At 43.5% G+C, this 21,881-nt stretch overlaps 1 protein-coding gene across 1 annotated transcript in view; it reads left to right on the forward strand.

Moving 5' to 3' along the window:
* The window catches only part of ITPR3 (inositol 1,4,5-trisphosphate receptor type 3), a 418,536-nt gene that overhangs the window by 124,372 nt on the left and 272,283 nt on the right, over nucleotides 1-21,881 (forward strand). Inside the window, exons 10-13 of the mRNA XM_063954848.1 lie at nucleotides 7,359-7,415; nucleotides 9,605-9,747; nucleotides 11,869-11,968; nucleotides 12,580-12,740. Of these exons, the coding sequence (XP_063810918.1) occupies nucleotides 7,359-7,415; nucleotides 9,605-9,747; nucleotides 11,869-11,968; nucleotides 12,580-12,740 (461 nt within the window). The remainder of the gene's footprint in view (nucleotides 1-7,358; nucleotides 7,416-9,604; nucleotides 9,748-11,868; nucleotides 11,969-12,579; nucleotides 12,741-21,881) is intronic.

Genomic DNA, 21,881 nt, shown 5'->3' on the forward strand with positions numbered 1-21,881 from the left:
TAGAATGAAAACGATTAAGGATGAGAGGACGAAGGAGAGAAACATGAAAGGCATTCGGTATGCGTAGATGAGAAGGTAATCCCAACTTGCAGACCACAGGATTCAGGATTTGTAGCACAGGGTATGGACCGATGAATCTTGGGGCGAACTTCATGGTGGGTACCTTTAGCCGTAGGTTACGTGTGGAGAGCCATACCCTGTCACCAACCTTGTATTGAGTAGCGGCTCGCCGTTTCTTGTCCGCGAAGAACTTGTATCGGACAGAAACCTTTTTAAGACTAGCATGAACCTTACTCCAAATTTGGCTGAAGTGTAGTAGAGTGGAAGTCACAGCTGGAACCTCTCCTGTTGGAAGAATTGGTAATTCCGGAACTCGTGGGTGGAAACCATAGTTGATGAAGAACGGAGATTCGCCAGTGGAGGAATGAAATGAATGGTTATGTGCAAACTCTGCCCAAGGCAATAACTCTACCCAGTTGTCCTGTGAAGGGGAGAGATACAGGCGGAGGAAAGTCTCCAAATCTTGATTGACTCGTTCCGTTTGCCCATTAGTTTGGTGGTGATAAGCGGACGAAAACTTAAGTTTAATTTGTAAGGCCGAGCAGAGAGCTTTCCAAAACCTTGTGGTGAACTGTACCCCTCGATCAGAGACTATTTCTTGAGGCAACCCATGCAACCGAAAATGTTCTCGGACGAATAATAAAGCTAAAGTAGGAGCTGTCGGCAGACCAGTCAATGGAACGAAGTGCGCCATCTTCGAAAAACGGTCGACGATCACCCAGACAGTGTTGTAACCTTTGGAACAGGGCAAGTCGGTGATGAAGTCCATGGAAATGTCAGTCCAGGGTTTCATAGGAATGGACAGAGGACGAAGCAACCCAGCAGGAGGCAGGCGAGGAGATTTATGCTGTGTACACTGTGGACAAGAATTAACGTAATCCTGTACATCCTTCCTCATGGAGTCCCACCAGTAAGATCTTTGCAGAAACTTGTCCATCTTCTGGGCGCCGGGATGTCCGGAAAACTTGGAGATATGGGCCCACTGTAGTATTCTCGGACGGAATTTAGCTGGTACGGACATTCTTCCAGGGGGAGGACCTGGAGTAGTTGAGGCGGCGGAGACAGAAATTGGATTCAGAATTAAACTCCGCTCAAAAGAATCCTCTTCATCTGTGGGAGTTTGTGAACGGGACAGCGCATCCGCTTTAGTATTGAAAGTCCCGGCCCGGTACTTGATAACAAAAGAAAATCGAGCGAAGAAGAGTGCCCATGTAGCTTGGCGAGGATTCAAGCACTGTGCGGTTTTGATATACAACAAATTTTTGTGATCAGTGTAAATGGTAATCACATGTTTGGCCCCTTCTAAGAGGTATCTCCACTCTTCCAAGGCAGATTTAATTGCCAAGAGTTCCTGGTCTCCAATAGTGTAATTTCGTTCGGCCGGAGAGAATTTACGAGAGTGGAAGCCACACGGATGTAATCTCTTATCTGAGGAGTACTGAGAGAGAACGGCCCCAACTCCGACCGAGGATGCGTCAACTTCTAGGAAGAAAGGTTCCTTGAAATTTGGTTGTTGGAGTACTGGAGCGGACATAAAAGCTGATTTCAAGTGGGAAAAAGCCTCTATGGCTTTGGGAGGCCACAAACCCGGGTTGGAGCCCTTACTCGTCAAGGCGGTAATGGGCGCAACAATGGTGGAGAAACTCCTAATGAATTTTCTGTAATAGTTCGCAAAACCCAGGAATCTTTGTATTGCTTTCAAGGAGAGTGGCTGTGCCCAGTCCCGAATAGCGGAAAGTTTCTCCGGGTCCATGCGAAGCTCCGTCCCCGAGATGATATAACCGAGGAACGGTATTGATGTTACTTCGAAGGTACACTTGGAGATCTTGGCATAGAGATGATTCTCACGTAAACGGCGGAGTACCTCTTTGACCTGTGTCCTGTGTTCAGCAAGATCTTTGGAAAAAATCAGTATGTCATCCAAATATACCACGACACTTCGGAATAACATGTCTCGGAAGATTTCGTTGACGAATCCCTGGAAGACAGCAGGAGCATTGCTAAGACCGAACGGCATCACCAGATACTCATAATGCCCATCCCGGGTATTGAAGGCGGTCTTCCATTCATCTCCCTCTCTGATGCGTATAAGGTTATAGGCCCCACTCAAATTGAGCTTGGAAAAAACGTGGGCACCACGAACTCTATCAAATAGCTCTGTGATTAGGGGCAAGAGGTATTTATTTTTGATGGTAATATCGTTTAGGCCGCGGTAGTCGATACATGGTCTTAACCTCCCGTACTTCTTTTTCACGAAGAGGAAGCCCGCTCCAGCCGGGGAGATAGAGGGGCGAATGAATCCCTTGTGAAGATTGGACTTGATATAGTCTGACATAGCTTGTTTCTCTGGAAGGGACAGAGGATAAATGCGACCCCGAGGCGGCATTTTCCCTGGGATGAGGTCAATGGGGCAGTCCCAAGGCCTATGGGGTGGTAACTGGTCAGCCGCCTGTTCCGAGAACACATCCTTGAACTCTTGATACGCCTCCGGGATAAGTTCTTCCTCCGTCTTAGTAGAGACACGAAGCGGACAGACAGGGATGAGACAGTTAGCGTGACAAAAAGAACTCCAAGACAGAATCTGTGAGGTCTTCCAATCGATATGGGGATTGTGAATTTTGAGCCAAGGCATTCCGAGAACCAGATCATGATGCATTTCCAGAATCACCAGGAACTCCAAATATTCTTGATTTAGAGCCCCGACCTGTAGTTTAACTGGGACCGTGCGCCCTGTTATGATACCCTTGGATATCCTAGTACCATTGATAGCTGACAAAGAAATAGGCCGCTCGATGGGCCGTACTTTCAAATTCAGGCTTTGGACACAGAGAGAAGAAACAAAATTCCCCGCAGCCCCGGAGTCCAACAGGGCCTCAAAAGACTTGGAAGTAGACTTGGTGGTTAAAGATACAGGGAGCAAACAGTCCGAAGTCGGAGAAGATTTGGTCGTAACCCCCAACTTGACTCCTCCGGAACAAGCTAGGCCTGCCCGTTTCCCGGACGGGATTTGCAGGACTTGATGAAGTGACCTGCAGCTCCGCAGTGCAGACAGAGTTTACCCTCATGACGACGCTGTCGCTCTTCCGGAGACAATCGGGATTGGTTAATCTGCATGGGTTCGTCCGGACTTGGGACCACCGCTTGCCTTGCAGGGGGGGAGCCGGAACCTAGAACGATCCGATCGACTACGTTCACCTCTACGTTCCTGCATCCGGAGATCTACCTTGACGCAGAGAGAGATCAATTCCTCTAAAGAATCCGGAAGCTCCCGAGTGACCAACTCATCCTTCAGGCGATCAGAGAGACCGTTCCAGAAAGCAGCTCTCAGGGCCTCATTATTCCAGCGAAGTTCAGAGGCAATGGTTTGAAAATGAACCACATACTGACCCACAGATCGGGAGCCTTGACGGATACAGAGCAAGTCAGAAGAGGCCAAGGTCATCCTGCCGGGCTCGTCAAAAATTCTTCGAAAAGACGTGATGAATTCGGAGTAATTGGAAACCAGTGAATCAGATCGTTCCCATAATGGAGACACCCAATCCAAGGCAGATCCTTCCAGCAGAGAAATAACATATGCCACCTTGGACCGGTCTGTAGGAAAGTTATGTGCAAGTAGCTCGAAATGAACCTCGCATTGGTTTAAAAAACCACAACAATTTTTAGGATTCCCATTATAACGGGACGGAGTAGGCAGTTGAAGGTGCGGAGTGGCACCGGCCGATGGCTGAACATTGCTGGAAGCGGCAACTGGTGCGGCTACGGGAACTGGTGCTGGAATTACCGAGGCTAGGGATGCTTGAATCTGATCCAGACACCCGGACAACTCCTGGAGGTACTGCATCACCTGACCTTGTGCCGCTTCCTGACTTTGTACTCGGGAAGCCAGATTCTGGATAGCACTTGATTCCGTGTTCCGATCCCCCGGGTCCATGTGGCCTGAGTATACTATCACTGACCTGGTTTGGGATTGTTGTGGACTCGGGGTATCTTCCGAAGATCGGGAAGAGGAACCGCAACTGGGCCGCAACAGAGATGGCCGAATGTAGGTTTTCCTCATACAGGATTCGGACAGCAGGCAGGAGGCACGTGTTGGAAATTGAAGATCTCCTGAAAAACAGGAACTTGAAAGGGCTGATGAATCCTCTGCAGACAGACGATAATGAACGTGGCTGGAGAACAGGAAGATTGAGAGTAGTAACCGTGGCTGGAATGCACGGTGCGGAAGCCTGTGTTTGCTGGACGCACGGTAAATTAGAGGTACAGGACACGGAAGGCACTGACTGTGCTAGGAGATACAGAAGTGCTTGGCAGCACTGAGGTGCTGGAGGCACAGAAGTGCTTGAGGCACGGAGGTGCTTAGAGGCACGGAGGTGCTTGAGGCACGGAGGTACTGGAGGCACGGAGATGCTGGAGGCACGGAGGTGCTTGAGGCACGGAGGTGCTGGAGGCACGGAGGTGCTTGGAGGCACGGAGGTGCTTGAGGCACGGAGGTGCTTGGAGGCACGGAGGTGCTTGGAGGCACGGAGGTGCTGGAGGCACGGAGGTGCTCGAGACACGGAGGTTCTTGGAGGCACGGAGGTGCTTGGAGGCACGGAGGTGCTGAGGCACGGAGGACTGGTGATCACCACTCTGGGGAACTGATGATACTCAGGCACTGATGCAGGGCCTGGCGCCTAAATTTATACTTCCCACCACCGTCTGGTTGGTGGGAAGTGCCTGATGACGTCACCCGCCCAGACGCCAGACAGAGCGCCGGGAGCTGCCAGCGAGGACGGCCGCAGAGAGGACCAGCGCGCCCGGAAAGGTAAGTATGGCGGGCGAGGCGGCGGCGTGACATGTGGTATATAGGAAAAAGTGTCAATATGAGCAGGTAACTTGTCTCATTTGGTAATTGCCCACTATTAGGTAAGAATAACACACCAAATGGCTTGTTTGGTTCAGCAGTAGGTTTCTAAATAATGGGAATTACAGTGAATTGTATCTTGGGTGGAAAACTTACAATGGCATGGAACGCTTCTATCTCGTGGGAGATCTCCTTGCACGATCGTAGTGTATGGATGGAGATAGGACATTTATTTTAGATGGATTTTTTACACCCAGCATGTGGCTGGTGTATGTCCAGATACTAGTAATGACAGCTGCAGTTGCTGACGTAAGAATAGTGAGGGGCGTAGATAGGCTTCAACATGCAGACTTACAGATTTTAACACTATTGCAGAAGTTCCCGAAAATGTGTTGTACTTTGCTGTTACCCTTCTGCCAGTTCTTCCCAAATCAGCCCGATGAGGTTTAAGTCTGGAGACTTTGCAAGTTTTTCTATGATGTCAACTAATTAATAAATTGAAGCTTGGCACTGGTATAGATTTCCCTCAACGACGTAATGCAGGGTGCAGTTTTTATATAAAAGGGAATTTAACGCAACTAGTGTATTGTAAGAGACTTTGTTTTACACATAAAACTTTAAAACAATGAGAGGATCCAATGCACATAAAATTACATGTCTTTATCTCTCTTGCAAGTAACCATACCAGATGAGAAAGCTGACAGAGTATCCCAAGGCCTGAGACAGACCAGTACGGGTAGAAACGGCAGGCGGGTGTATTACATGCTTGTTGCGAGGAGGCTTTCCAGGAGACTTGGCAGCAGAGAGATGGCATAAGAGGACAGTGCCCGGGGTGATAACACCTGTTGGCCCTATATGTTCATATACTCTGTCAGCCTTTTCATACAGTATGCTTACTTGCAAGAGATGAAGACATATTGTAATTTATGTGAATGGGATCCTATCTTTGTTTTTAAGTTGTATGTGCAAAATCTAAGGGTGTAATTCAGACCTGATCACTAGGGTGTGTTTTTGGCATCCCGGCGATCAGGTAGTTGCCGCCTAGAGGGGGAGGGTATTAGCTGTGTGCAGGTGTGTCGCATGTGTTGCAGAACTGCACAAACATAAGTTTGTGCAGTTTCTGCTCAGCGCAGGACTTACTTAGCCGCTGCGATGAGCTGCATCAGATTCCCTCCCTCCAAACGCCTGGTCCATCCTGCGTTTTTACGGACACTCCCTGAAAACGGTCAGTTGCCACCCACAAACTCCCTCTTCCTGTCAATCTCCTTGTGATCGACGGTGCGTTCAGATTTTTCGCACCATCCCGTCGCTGACCGCCTCTCTCCGTTGCTGTGGTCCGGCGCGCCTGCGCATTGTGTGAATATGCATGCGCAGTTCAGACCTGATCGCAGCCTGTGAGAAATCGCACAGCAGCAATCAGGTCTGAATTACCCCCTAAGTCTCTTACTGCACTAGAGGCTTTTTCCCCTTTTCCATAAAAACTGCTTCCTGCATTACGTTGTTGTGGAGTTGAATGAAACAACTGGAAGAGGGAAATTTTGAAAAGTGGATTACGGACCTTTAAGAAGCACCAGTGAATAGATTTATGGTGGATCCACCAGCACATTTGAAGTAGATGATGTATGTTCTTTATTTCAACACCGTGGGGGGAAAAGTGGAAATCTATGTGATTGGAAGATATAAGAACTATACCAAACATAATTGATATTGTAGACTTATCTTCATATTTTAAAAATGTAACTATAACTAGCGGCAAGCTTCAATTTATTAATTAGTTGATATCTGTATTGTTTAAGGTAGGGTGAGCCTTATATAAATGAAGCGGGCTGCAGGTGGAATATTGGCATCCATCAGGGATTTCTTCTTTATTTTGTATTCTATGATGTCAAGCCTACCTGCCAAAGGGATTTCTTTACTACAAGCCAGGTGTTTTTAAGCCCCAAATTTGAAAGGAATCGCCCTTTTAAATTTTGGCCTTAAATAGGAAGTAGCAACTTTTCAAGCCGCAACTTATCAACCCCATACACCAAGGGACCATCCTTTTGCCTACTTGACAGTGTACAAAATTCCAGCGTCAGGAGCCATACATTACAAATTTTGGTTAATCTGTCCAAAGGACCCTCTTCTAGTCTTTAGTAGTCCACTAGCGGTACTTTATGGCCCAGACAAACCTCTTTTTTATTTAGCCCATTACTTGTTCCCTGAAAAAAACCCTTTTTAATACAATATTTTCAGTTTTTATTAACGTAAACATTTTTTTTTTTACCCTCTAGCATGATAACACTTACTTTTATAACACTTCCAGTTATTCATTGTGCTCAGATTACTTACATTTCAATAAAAACAAAAAAATTGGGATGTTTTAAAAATGTTTTACTAGTAGTATATATAAATTGCACATATTGTACATGTATTGTACAATGTTGTTTTACATTTCATTTTTTCAATGTTCTAGGAAAATCCCACCTATAAAGGGGATGCCCCAGAGTATAAATCTGGATCATCTAACACAGTAAGTTCACTGTTAAGTGTTATTATTTTCATTATAATAGAATAATCTAGATCTAATCTTATATTGTGCAGAGCAGAACACACCATGTAGAAGAATGCTTATTACTCATGTAATATATCAGAATAAGCTAAAGTATTGTACAATAGTTACCAAGGGTAAATGTCACGCAATTGGGTCATAAATATCTATATAACATATGGAAGAATCTGCGTGCCAAGGGTCCAGGGAGTTAATAGACGGTGGAAGATGTCACATAATACACTGCCCTATCACTCATAAATGAACAAAGCCTACATTCCTAAATTTACATAACTAGTGCAGCTCCCAGGTGGTCGTAAATTAATCTAAACTCTTCCATTGTATACCCAATGCTGCCATCTCATTTTCCTATTTGCTTAGAGCTAATATTACCAAGTTGCAGAGTGTAAAGTTGTACCTGCTTTCTAAATCAAATGGGATTGCAAAACATCTCTCCGTTGAAGTGTAGCTCTCAGAACGTTAGGGAGCGTGCACATTTGTATCTGTTTTATCCTCCTTTTTTTTTTTTGACCGCCTTCAGGTACATTTAACATTAACTTGTGACTCAGTATTTCATATCCAGCCTATACTTTATCTTATGCTGCCTATATTTTTATTTATTATTATTATGTGTATACAGATGTGTCCTCCTTCGTCATTGCTGCAGTCACATTAAACAGCCCTTCTAGTCACGTCTAGTTGTGAGTGTGTTTACTATCGCCTGACTTTTTCCTGTGGCATTTTTTTCCAGAAAATAAATCTTTTTCACATCGCTGTACGTATCTCTGCTGATTAAAATGATATGCGGCATGCTTGTATTCTGTGTGCGACTGCGGATGTGTCTGCATCCAAAGTGCTACATTATAGTGTTCTCATGAATTAATTAATTATTTCATGAATCAAATTAATCAGCAAAGCGATGTGAATAAGACGCAATTTCAGCAAAAAAGACGCCGACGTAAGCAGCGCTGCCAGGGAACCTCCAGCTCACTCATGCCAGGCATCTCATGGTGCATGGCGTACCAATAACAACGCTAAATGGCTGTCTAGCTGAACTCCAGGAGTGGATGAGTGCCAGTTGGCTGCGACTGAACCCTAATAAAACAGAAGTCCTTATGATAGGTTACAGGACAAGATTGCAGCACAGCCAGCCAACAGGACTTATGCTTGGGGGGTTCAGAGCTACAAAACACTAAACGTGTGGAATCTTGGCGTTGTCCTCCATAGTGGATTGATACTTAAACAACAGGTATCAGCCACAATCAAATCCATATTCTATCATCTGAGGAACATTGGGCCTAATTCAGACCTGATCGCTAGGCTGCGTTTTCGTACATCATGCGATCAGGTCTGAACTACTCATGCGTATGCACCGCAATACACAGACGCGACGGTCTGCAGCGACTAATGTTGCGAGAAAAGCAATCGCACGGGCGATTGCAAGGTGACTGATAGGAAGAGGCCGTTTGTGGCAGTGTCCGGAGAAACGCAGGAGGGACCAGGCATTTGGAGGGAGGGTTTCTGACGCCAGCTCTCCTGCACATGCGATTGCACACCTGCACAGCAATTTCCACCTCCCCCTGTAGGCAGCAACTACCTGATCACAGGGATGCAAAAAATGCACGCTAGCGATCAGGTCTGAATTAGGCCCATAACCAGAATCAAGTCCTTAATTCCCTCAAAAGATCTGCCTTAAGTCATACATGCATTTGTATCATAACGGCTAGACTACTACAGTGCCCTCTACCTTGGTCTCCCAGCAAAAGAATTGCACTGCTTGCTGATGGTACAAAATGCAGCTGCCAGGCAATTAACCAACCAGCTCTGCTACAGTCACATAACATGTAAAGTACTTTGAGTCCTATTAGGAGAAAAGCGCTATATAAATATTATTATTATTATTATTATTATTGTATGTGGACACATTTGTAGCTTTATTTTTTTCTTCTCTTGTCTCCATTATTACATTATTATTATTTTGCAATTGAATTTCTCTTACCTTTGAATCTTTTTCCTGGGTTCCCTCAGTTTTTCCCTAATTATTTGACACAGTCACTCTATACATCCATCATACTCCTCTCACTACATTTCTCTTCTTTTCTTGGTTTCTCCCTACATCTATCAGTTTTCAGCCTCTGCCACACCTTCACTGACTACTGATATTCTCTCAGGTAGCGAGCACTCGTCCCAATCGCAGGAATGTGGGGGAGAAGATTAAGTATCGCCTTGTGGCTGTACCTCATGGCAATGACATTGCTTCACTTTTTGAATTGGATCCCACTACCCTACAGAAGACTGATTCATTTGTACCCAGGTACATTACACCATAAAAATGTGTACAGATTAAACTCAAAGGAGGTCATTCCGAGTTGTTCGCTCGCAAGGCGATTTTAGCAGAGTTGCTCACGCTAAGCCGCCGCCTACTGGGAGTGAATCTTAGCATCTTAAAATTGCGAACGAAGTAATCGCAATATTGCGATTACACACCTCGTAGCAGTTTCTGAGTAGCTTCAGACTTACTCGGCATCTGCGATCAGTTCAGTGCTTGTCGTTCCTGGTTTGACGTCACAAACACACCCAGCGTTCGCCCAGACACTCCTCCGTTTCTCCGGCCACTCCTGCGTTTTTTCCGGAAACGGTAGCGTTTTTTCCCACACGCCCATAAAACGGCCTGTTTCCGCCCAGTAACACCCATTTCCTGTCAATCACATTACAATCGCCAGAACGATGAAAAAGCCGTGAGTAAAATTACTAAGTGCATAGCAAATTTACTTGGCTCAGTCGCAGTGCGGACATTGCGCATGCGCATTAAGCGGAAAATCGCTGCGATGCGAAGATTTTTACCGAGCGAACAACTCGGAATGAGGGCCAAAGGGCGGTATTTAAATGATATATCACGCCCAATCTTCTTTCTAAAGTGATCCCAGTCATCGCGCATATCGTGCCCATAGTAATCAGGTTTAGCTGCGCAAAGGGTTGGGTGGCCTCGCTATGATTATAGCACACCCGTCAGCAGAAACAGAACGGTGTGGAAAGAGGTGAAAAGAATTGAATACCGCCCAAAATGTCCAGTTTATCACCCGGTTATTAGCCTACTGTGTGTTGCCTCATTAATGTTTCCATAAGAATACTGTAGCTACAGTATGTGTCAATTACATATTTATTGGTCTGCATTATATGTAATGGTATGTTGTAACCTCTGTGTAAAATTGTACTTCCTTACATTACCCCTGAGATTTCCATGTCATGTCGTCATGTCTAGTCCTCCTCATTCCCTTTAATATAAATTTGCTGAGCTTTTTAGTCTAATCTATTTCAACTTTTCTTTCCTATCCTCTTTGCTTTTCTCTACTGTAGACTGTGAAAATACTACAGACTGAATACTACAAGCTTCAATTATATTGAACTGTAGATATTTAAAATCTTAACACCCATAGATCAATGCTAATTAGTAAACCATCTGGTCCTCTTCATTTGCAAGATATATTCTCCATAAAAGTGTATTTAATGGTTGCCTGAAGAATCTGGTTGCAGTAATGCATGTTGTGATGGAAACATCTGCTTATTGGATCCCAGGACAGGACTGTTGGCTGCTTGTTTGCAGTGTATCTGTACAGAGCGGTTATATTCGCTACACTGTACATTTCTGCTAGAGAGGAAGTAATCACTTAGCATTTGGTGCTGTACAGAAAATTTTATTAATTGTATGGATTGTTGGGTTTTTAAATATTGCTGAATCCAAGGAAAATTATTACTAGGGTGCACTTGGAGCCCTATTATGGGCCTGTGGATCCTAGGCAACATGCTAGTTAGGAACCACTTGTCCCCTTCCCTTTGCCGGAGGAGAGACCATAAAAATGGGTTTACCCAACCCAAGCCCTTCAGTGCCCACTGTGTCCCATGCAGAACCTAGGTTTCATAATGTATGATGCATCTCAGAGTGCACTGTGCTCCGAGGGTTCCCCAAGTGATATCCAGTACTGGAGGCAGCACGTATGCCAGCTTATCATGATATATACAGATGTTCTTGCACTGTATATCTGGCTCAAATTCTAAATAAGAAATGGATTAAAGTCCCATTATATGGATTTATAACATAGATTTAAGTTACAGTAAGTCTTTTACCAGTCCAAAAATACAAGGATTCATTCATGTGTAAGCAAAGCTTCTGTGGTAAATCTGTATTTGTGAGGCGGGTACTCACATTACAATTTGGCCATTGGTGGTATTGTTACATTGCAGTACCTGGGCCCAGCAATCAGCTCTTAATGATATTAATGAATGTATAGTGTTTTACTGGACATTTAAAATAAAATAATATAAATAAAGTGAAAATAATTCCTACTTATAAACAGGGTATATTACATTTTGGAATGCAGATAAATCAGCTTAGCCTTCTACTTGACCTGAATTCCTTAACTGTGTGTTTTTTTAGGAACTCATTTGTGAGGCTGAGGCATTTGTGCACTAACACATGGATTCATAGCACCAATGTCCCCATTGATGTAGATGAGGAACGGCCCATACGTCTCATGGTAATTGGATATAGCAGGAAATATGGGGGGGTGAATGGCATTTGTAAACCTTAACTGAATATGTTGGTCTTTTAAATATGACATATTGTTTACATATATTTGCATTCATGTAGACATCCATACATAACTACTCATATTGCTCAGTCCTGCATGTAGTATTACTGTACATTGAAGGGCTGCCAGGGCCAAGATAAAATCGTTGTTTGATCATAATTCTGTAAATAACTTTCTGTGAATGATGCCTATAAGATTAACAGTAATTTTTTTTTTTTGGGGGGGGGGGGGGGGGAAGAGTTAAAAGGTCAGTGAGGATTTACTCTGAAAAGACATTCATTTATCCTATCAAATAATATTTTACCATTGTCACCTCCAGATCAGTCAATCTTACAGGGAACAGTGCTTGCTATGCTGTGCATGTAGATAATGGGGTAATTGATGTGGAGTATTATAGTTTGTGAAGGAATTTAATATACTAGTACAGGTAGTGGAACCCATGACACATTTTTATCTATACTGTGTATGTTTCTCTGTCCATTTTTGTCATGTCTTTTACTTACACTTTGGTGATTTATCTTGATCTATCTGTTTATTACCTATACAACACTTCTCAGCTGGGTAGTTGCCCCACTAAAGAAGATAAGGAGGCCTTTGCCATTGTCTCTGTGCCTGTGTCTGAGATTCGTGACTTGGATTTTGCTAATGATGCAAGTACAATGCTGGCCCATTTTGTGGAACGTCTGAATGATGGATTCATCAGCCAGAATGACCGTAGGTATGGAAATATCGTTCAGACTTATAAAAGCAATAACTGTAAAATGTCACATTATTATCATTTGCCAAAGTATGTTCTCTGTAAAGCATATTCACATTTTATTGTCCAACTTGGTTATTACTGACCAAACAAGCTGTTATTGCCTAGTGTTTTGCTTGGATCAGATTTGATTTAGCAGGATGTAAATCTGTTTAATGCCTGTATCAAAGTCATTGATAGCCCACTAACAATCATAGACCTAATTCAGACCTGATCGTGGCAACAAAATCTTTCTCTAATGGGCAAAACCATGGGGGTCATTCCCACCCGTTCGCACGCAGCAGTTCTTTGTTGCGAACGGTTTGGAACTGCGCATGCCCAATGTCGCTGCCGGGCAATGACCAGAAGAGAGAAGAAAGTGATCGCTAGCGTGATCGCATGAAGATTGACAGCGGGGAGGCGTTCCAGGGCGGATACTCACCGTTTTCCGGGAGTGGAGATCCAAACGCAGGCGTTTGGAGGGCGGATGTCTGACGTCAATCTCGGGACCTTCAACGCTGGATCCGTCGCACAGGGTAAGTAAGTCTGACCCTGGTCTTGTTTTGCAGGAAACTTGTTTAGCATGGGCTGCACAAGCGATCGCAGCCCTGCTATGCTAAAATACACTCCCGCATAGGCGGCATCAAGTTGATCGCATGAGCAGCAAAAAGTTGTTACGTGTGATCAACTGAGGGCCCATGTGCACTGTAGGGGGGCAGATATAACATGCAGAGAGAGTAGATTTGGGTGGGTTATATTGTTTCTGTGCAGGGTAAATACTTACTGCTTTATTTTTACATTGCAATTTCAGTTTGTACACACCCTACCTAAATCTAACTCTCTCTGCACATGTTATATCTGCCCCGCCCCGGCAGTGCACATGGTTTTGCCCATTAGAGAAAAAGTTTGCTGCTGCAATCAGGTCTGAATTAGGCCCCATGTTCCATCCTTCCTTAGCACAAACAAGGTCGCTAGCGATATCTCTAGGTTTGATGTGCAACACATCAAACCTAGTGTCCATTTTGCTGGTGACTACAGGAGCGCGCAATCACCTGTACACACTGAGCAATTTTGATGGTTTGTTGTTGCAAAACAGCAAATCAGTCTGATATCGATCCAGTGCGTACTCCATAGAGGTGAGAGCAAAATGTGGCCAAGGTTTACCTCCTTGAATGACCTGCTATCTGCGCAGCCAAAGTCTTGTGGCTAATTGAATCACCTGCTTAAAATATAACACTGGAAAATGATAATTATGTCTTTCTTAAAAAAATAGTGATATATAGATTCCTATATCTGATGCCTTTAAAGACAACGCAGATAAGAGTTTACAGATAACGAATTTCCAGATAAAAAGTTTAGGTGGAAATGAAAAATAGGTTCAGCCGTGTATTAGCGAACAATTGTCTATGACATATACAGTAGTTTCACTTTGATGTCAGTGCTGGTGTAGGCTGAAAGCTGCTACGGTGTAACATTCTGGCAGGAAAAGAGTAAAAAGTGCTGAATACGTATTGGGCGGGAGGGGGGGTCTCTGCATACCGCTCCTTATTTATTTAAGTTTATTAATAGGATGTGTAGGATAAATACAACCTTTTATCAGAGGCTGATTCTAATAGCTATTCAGTGTATTGTTAAACAAATCCTTATCTGCTTCATGCACATTTATGATGTAACAATGAGCATCCGTTTGCTACACAAACACAGATAACAGCATGAACCTGAACAACCCTGCAGATGGTAGACCTCCATGTCATTAATTCAGTGCCTGTTTTATTGTGCATAGATCATCCTTAAACTAGCTAGCTAGTGTAATTTGTATCCATTATATATGTGTATATATCTATCTACATATATATATATATATATATATATAGAGAGAGAGAGAACCCAGCATGCTTCTTAGTAATCTCATTTGTTTCGATCCTTAATACATAACTGTATACACTGCTCAAAAAAATAAAGGGAACACTAAAATAACACATCCTAGATCTGAATGAATGAAATATTCTTATTAAATACTTTGTTCTTTACATAGTTGAATGTGCGGACAACAAAATCACACAAATATTAACAATGGAAATCAAATTGATTAACCCATGAGGTCTGGATTTGGAGTCACCCTCAAAATTAAAGTGGAAAAACACACTACAGGCTGATCCAACTTTGATGTAATGTCCTTAAAACAATTCAAAATGAGGCTCAGTAGTGTTTGTGGCCTCCACGTGCCTGTATGACCTCCCTACAACCCACACAAGTGGCTCAGGTAGTGCAGCTCATCCAGGATGGCACATCAGTGCGAGCTGTGGCAAGAAGGTTTGCTGTTTCTGTCAGAGTAGTGTCCAGAGCATGGAGGCGCTACCAGGAGACAGGCTAGTACATCAGGAGACGTGGAGGAGGCCGTAGGAGGGCAACAACCCAGCAGCAGGACCACTACCTCCGCCTTTGTGCAAGGAGGAACATGAGGAGCACTGCCAGAGCCCTGCAAAATGACCTCCAGCAAGCCACAAATGTGCATGTGTCTACTCAAACGATCAGAAAAAGACTCCATGAGGGTGGTATGAGGGCCCGACGTCCACAGGTGGGGGTTGTGCTTACAGCCCAACACCGTGCAGGACATTTGGCATTTGACAGAGAACACCAAGATTGGCAAATTCGCCACTGGCGCCCTGTGCTCTTCACAGATGAAAGCAGGTTCTCACTGAGCACATGTGACAGACGTGACAGAGTCTGGAGACGCCAAGGAGAATGTTCTGCTGCCTGCAACATCCTCCAGCATGACCGGTTTGGCAGTGGGTCAGTAATGGTGTGGGGTGGCATTTCTTTGGGGGGCCGCACAGCCCTCCATGTGCTTGGCAGAGGTAGCCTGACTGCCATTAGGTACCGAGATGAGATCCTCAGACCCCTTGTGAGACCATATGCTGGTGCGGTTGGCCCTGGGTTCCTCCTAATGCAAGACAATGCTAGACCTCATGTGGCTGGAGTGTGTCAGCAGTACCTGCAAGACGAAGGCATTGATGCTATGGACTGGCCCGCCCGTTCCCCAGACCTGAATCCAATTGAGCACATCTGGGACATCATGTCTCGCTCCATCCACCAACGCCACATTGCACCACAGACTGTCCAGGAGTTGGCGGATGCTTTGGTCCAGGTCTGGGAGGAGAAACCTCAGGAGACCATCCGCCACCTCATCAGGAGCATGCCCAGGCATTGTAGGGAGGTCATACAGGCACGTGGAGACCACACACACTACTGAGCCTCATTTTGACTTGTTTTAAGGACATTACATCAAAGTTGGATCTGCCTGTAGTGTGTTTTTCCACATTAATTTTGAGGGTGACTCCAGATCCAGACCTCCATGGGTTAATCAATTTGATTTCCATTGATAATTTTTGTGTGATTTTGTTGTCAGCACATTCAACTATGTAAAGAACAAAGTATTTAATAAGAATATTTCATTAATTCAGATCTAGGATGTGTTATTTTAGTGTTCCCTTTATTTTTTTGAGCAGTATATATATATATATATATATATATATATACACACATACATACTGTACATACCTGAGGGGTGTGCGATAATTTCTTTCTGGGAGAACGAAAAGTATTATTCGGTCAATTTACTAAGCCTTGGATGGAGATAAAGTACTAGCCAATCAGCTCCTAACTGACATGTCACGAACTGTAAGGGTTACGTATGTGTGACCGGCAATTAGGAGACCGCCGGTCACAATCCAGACGGCAGAATCCCGGCTGCTGGTCTCGCTGCGCTGAGCCACTGGTTCTATTCCCACTCTAAGGGTGTCGTGGACACCCATGGGTGGAAATAGTCCCTGTTGGACCAGCAGGATTTTCAGATGCTGGGATCTCGGCTTCAGTATTGTGAGACTGCCGGATACATAAACGCATCCCAGCTGTACAACCGAGAAATATATAAATTAGTCCCAGTGCGCTATCAATAGCAGATGGTACAGGGGTGTCTAGCCCAATATTAAACAGATAAGTATATAAAAAGGAATTACCAAAGGTTATTAAGAGTACAATTGTTATAAACAAATATAGTAGATGGATAAGCTAAAAAATGACATGGTTTATTAAAACTTTAAAAATAAATAGTCAGTTATATCAACAATGACTCCCTAGATATATCACCATACCGGAATTTAGGACTTAGTGGTTATGCTCATAATTCTCCATATATCTACTTATAAATCCAGAGTTTATAGCAGCTGGATATTACCAGCGTGTGGAAAGGTCCGTTGATATTCCCTTGGACAAAAAGTGTGCTGATTGTCAGACTGCAGGCTGGTTCCACTTGAATATCCAATTTGGCTGCAATTTACTAGTGACAGTTCATATACTGTATTAGTAGCAACACAATCCATACTGCAGTAGTAAAAGGTCCAAAGATAGTAGTCCGGGGAAGGTGACTGGAGTCAGCGTTTAGACAGTAGCTTGACATGTATTTCCTTAATTGGATATATGCAGTTGTGTGTCAATTAAAAAATTAACTTATCCGTCCTTAGAAATCGTAGGTTAAAAGGTAATCTTGCTTATTTTGCGTTATTGCAAGTGCATTATTAATTCACACATTCAAATATATACAAATATTTTGTATTTATCACCTTGGGTATTCCTCTTGTGTATTTAGATTTATCAGCACCCGATCATGTGACTAGAACCCGGTAACTCGCATCATCACTGTTTAATCCGAATCCCAAGGTTTTTCTATGTATATCTAAAACAGTTCATTCCTGATCACATGACCGCTGCCTGATCACATGTATTGTGGTTCGGGAAGGCACTTACTCTACAAAAGCAGATTGTAGTCAGTCAAAACTCTCCTGCTGTCGCAGACCACTCTTGTACAAATGTGTCCGCATACATCTTGCCTCCTGGTATGTTAAACAGCCCTTCTAGTCACGCAGTGCTGTGGCTAAACTTGTCAATTTTTTCCATCAAAATGCATCTTTCGCATTGATATGCAAATAGCACGGCCAAGCAGCTTATGCTGATTAAAATGATATACAGCATGCCTATATTCTGTGTGCGACCATGGCTATATCTACATACGAAATGGTACGCTAAAAAGTTTCCTAGTAAACACTATAATGTAGCGTTTCATATGCAGATACAGTCGCAGATGCACACAGAATATAGTGATGCAAACATTTTCAGCAAAAAATTATGCCTGACACTAACGGAGTTGCACGGGACCTGTTGGCTCACTCAAGCCAAGCATCTCCCGCTGGCAAGATGTATGAGGACACATCTGTGGTTGTAGAAGATCATGTCTCTCCAGTTGTCTCTGTTGAGCTTCGTAACGAGTTTGTGAAGGTAGTAACTATGCTGACTACTTCGGTGTGCAGTGCTGCCTATATACGGTTCTGTGTCTTGGCATTTTACAAGAACTTTATTCAGAAATTACAGTTCACGACCAGACAGTCGCATTGTGTCATACTTTACCTACACATCCATAAACTTATTGCACACCCCATGTGTGTGTGTTAGTATGTGTTTGTATATATATATATATATATATATATATATATACACACATAGTATATGCATAGTATTAGAGCAGTGCATTCATCAATGGTGCAGAGAAGATTATTAAGGTACATGGCACTGTGGAGGGTGTTGGATATAATTAGGATGTTCTTGCCCTGAGGTTGTGTTTCTAGTCTAGTCCTGTTGAATGTACATAATCCCTACATGCCAGCTATGAAATTGTGTCTGCTGATCCTTCTATGAATGGTAAAAATTCTTTATTGTCCACACCCCAATGACTTCATCCCTGCTGTCTGAGACATGCATATTCTTAATATGGTGCACGCAAAATAAGGATTAAATAGAACATAACCTGTTTGCTGCTACAGTAACCATTGGCTTTATTTAAGCTCTGGCTTTTGCTGATCTCATTGCACTCACACAATATTTAGCTTTTTTAAAGATTTCCTTTGATGGTTACATACCTTTAAAATGAAGCGTTCTTTATAGTTGTGTTGCACAATGTGATTCTGTAAACATTATTATACAAGGATATATTGATATCTAGGTGAGTTTTATTACTCTCTCTGGTTTTGTACAGTTTCAGTTAACAGATCTTAGTTACAAAAGACAGCAATATATTTTGACCACTTGGTTATAAGCAAAGTACTGACCAGCTGAGAATACATAAGAATGTTTCTGCTTGGGAGAACAGAACAGCAGTGTGTGGGTCACATAAGAGGTATGCTGTCAGCTGGCATCCCTCCAGGCCATGCTTTATAGTGATTTCTCAGTTCTTAGCACCAGCATTCACACGCTTTAGATACAAGTACAGTATTCCCTGCTTTTTAGCTAGAATACATTGGTACACAATGTAATCATATTGTGAGCAGCGGATTGTGGATCTTTTGCTCTGACACCCTGGGGCAGATGTACTAAGCCTTGGAGAAAGAGAAAGTGAAGAGAAGTAAAGTACCAGCCAATCAGCTCCTAACTAATTTTTCAAACACAGACTGTAACATGTCAGTTAGAAGCTGATTGGCTGGCACTATATCTCTCTGCACTTTATCACTCTCCAAGACTTAATACAACCCCCCCCCCCTCCCCTGACAGTACTGATCTTATAATATGCACCTGTGTTATATTTTATCCAGCAGTGACTAATAATCTAGCTGGCATCTACACACCAGGGCTTATTGGAAAATGATTATGTAATGAGGATATTTTGTAAAGATGTTTGGGAGTTTTTTAAAATAAATCCCTTTTATTCTTGGGAATTTATTTTATATAGCTATGTCATTACAGTTACTATTTAACTGGATATGTGTGCTCAGCTGTGACTACACTATTCAGCTGCTATCACGGGTTGGGTTCATTAGACCGCGGCATCCCGATAGTGTGAATCCCGACAGGGGAGAGGTAAGTATACTTACCTTCTCCCAATGGCCCGCTAACCCTCCCCCCCACACCGCCACCTAACCCTCCCTAGTGCGCCTAAACCTAACCACCCCAAAATCCCCCCCTTCCCCCGCGGTTTACATATTCAATGACCCAGTAGTAGAGCGGTCAGGTTTCCGGATTTAGGTATTTAGACGCCGGAATTCTGATTCCATTCGGGATTCTGGCTTCGGCATTTTCAGCTGTGTTGGGATCCCCGCATCGGTATCCTGATCGGATCCCGCTATCACACTTCTCTATTCTTCTAACCAAAAGATCTGTGCTGGTTCCTTCCAGCTCAGAACTCCAAACTCCCAGCGCTGCAATGGTGTTTAGTCTTTGCATTAACAGCATTAACTGCATACGTAATCCCGCCCGGCTGTATGCCGGCAGCGGGGCGAGTGGTACGAGTCCCCTTGCGGGCTCGGTGGCGAGCTGTGCTCACCACAGGTTTTATTCCCACTCTATGGGTGTCGTGGACACCCACGAGTGGAAATAGTCCCTGTACACCAGTATTCGGGTTGGCGGCATTGCCTGATCACCGGGATCCCGACAGCTGGCAAATTGAACGGATCTCAACAGCATGTGTAGTGTGGATTTATAAAGCAAACACCACATATCCAGAGCCATAACTCCATCCAGTCAGTATATACAGTATATAAAAAAAATGGCACTTCATCGTTTAAGCCTTCACTTCTGACATTTCGTAATGTCTGTGAGCAGATGGCTCCTCCCATCTAAACCCCCCCCCCCCCCCCCCCCTAAAACAATAATAATAGGGATTACCATGATAAACTACCACATTACTATGGAATTTAATTTACAATGGTGTACTACAGTATGTATAGTTTAATGATTTAATGATTATCTCAGAAACAGAGCACACCCAGAATGAACTATCTGTGTGCCTGGTGCTATCCAAGAACTAGTAGTTCTTCAAAGGCTGCACTCATGCATTGGTTTTTGATTCCTACCCAATGAATGTATGTTATTTATACACTATCATTAACAATTTTCATTTAACAGTTTTAAGAAATTATTGACTAGTTGAACAGATAAGATCTGGTTGCGGGATAGAAAACAGAGTTGTAGTAAATGGAGTTCATTCACAGACAGGAAATGTTACCAGTGGAGTACCCCAGGAATCTGTACTTGGACGTGTGCTTTTTAATATCTTTATTGGTGACACTGCAAATGGTATTGAAGGGAAAGATTGCCTTTTTGCAAATGACACAACAGGGTAGACACACCATGAGGGGTAAAGCAAATGATTGATCAACTAGGTAGACTAAAATGCTAACTCATGCACTTGGGTCTTAAAAATCCAAATGCTAAAAATAGTATAAATGGCACTATACTGGAAACTGCTGGGGAGCAAAGTGATCTAGGAGTCACTATTTCTGGTGACTTAAAGGCAGGTAAGCAATGTGACAAAGCAATGAGGAAGGCAAGTCAGATGCTTGGTTGCATAGGAAGAGGAATCAGCAGCAGAGAGAAGTAATAATGCCACTGTATAGGTCATTGGTACGGCCTCATCTAGAATATTGTGTTCAGTTCTGGTGGCAATTGGCGGGATGTAATGCAGTCCAAGTTTGCCTGATATGCGGGTTGCCGGCCTATCTCAGAAGTTTTTTTTAAAGGGGCAGTCACTTGCAAGGCTTGTTTTTGCCTTGTAAGTGATTGTCACTTTAAAAAAAACGTCTGAGATTGGCTGGCAGCTTGCACCTCTGGTGATCTCGGACTGCATTACATCCAGCAGCATATCTTCAGAACGATATTCATACATTAGAGACTGTAGGGCAACTACAAAGGTGCATGGTCTACATAACAAAACTCACCAACAAAGACTAAAAGATGTATAGTTTGGAGCAGAGAAGTGAAGGGGGGCATGATAGAAACTTTCACATATATCAAGGGTTTTCACAAGATACAGGGGGAAACATTCTTCAAAGGAAGAGAACTATAAGAACACGAGGACATGCACAGAAACTGGAGGGAGGTAAGTACAGGGGAAATCTGAGGAAAAATGACTTCACAGACAGGGTAGTGGGCAAGTGGAATGGGCTCCCATCAGAGGTGGTAGAGGCTAATATAGCAATATAAACATGCTTGGGATAGACATAAGGATATCCTTACAAATAACTAAGGATCAAATAAGGTTTGAGGTAAAAATCTGGTTAGAAAAGGGGCAGACTGGAT

The sequence above is a fragment of the Pseudophryne corroboree genome, chromosome 2, assembly GCF_028390025.1.
Source record: "Pseudophryne corroboree isolate aPseCor3 chromosome 2, aPseCor3.hap2, whole genome shotgun sequence".
Taxonomy (NCBI): domain Eukaryota; kingdom Metazoa; phylum Chordata; class Amphibia; order Anura; family Myobatrachidae; genus Pseudophryne; species Pseudophryne corroboree.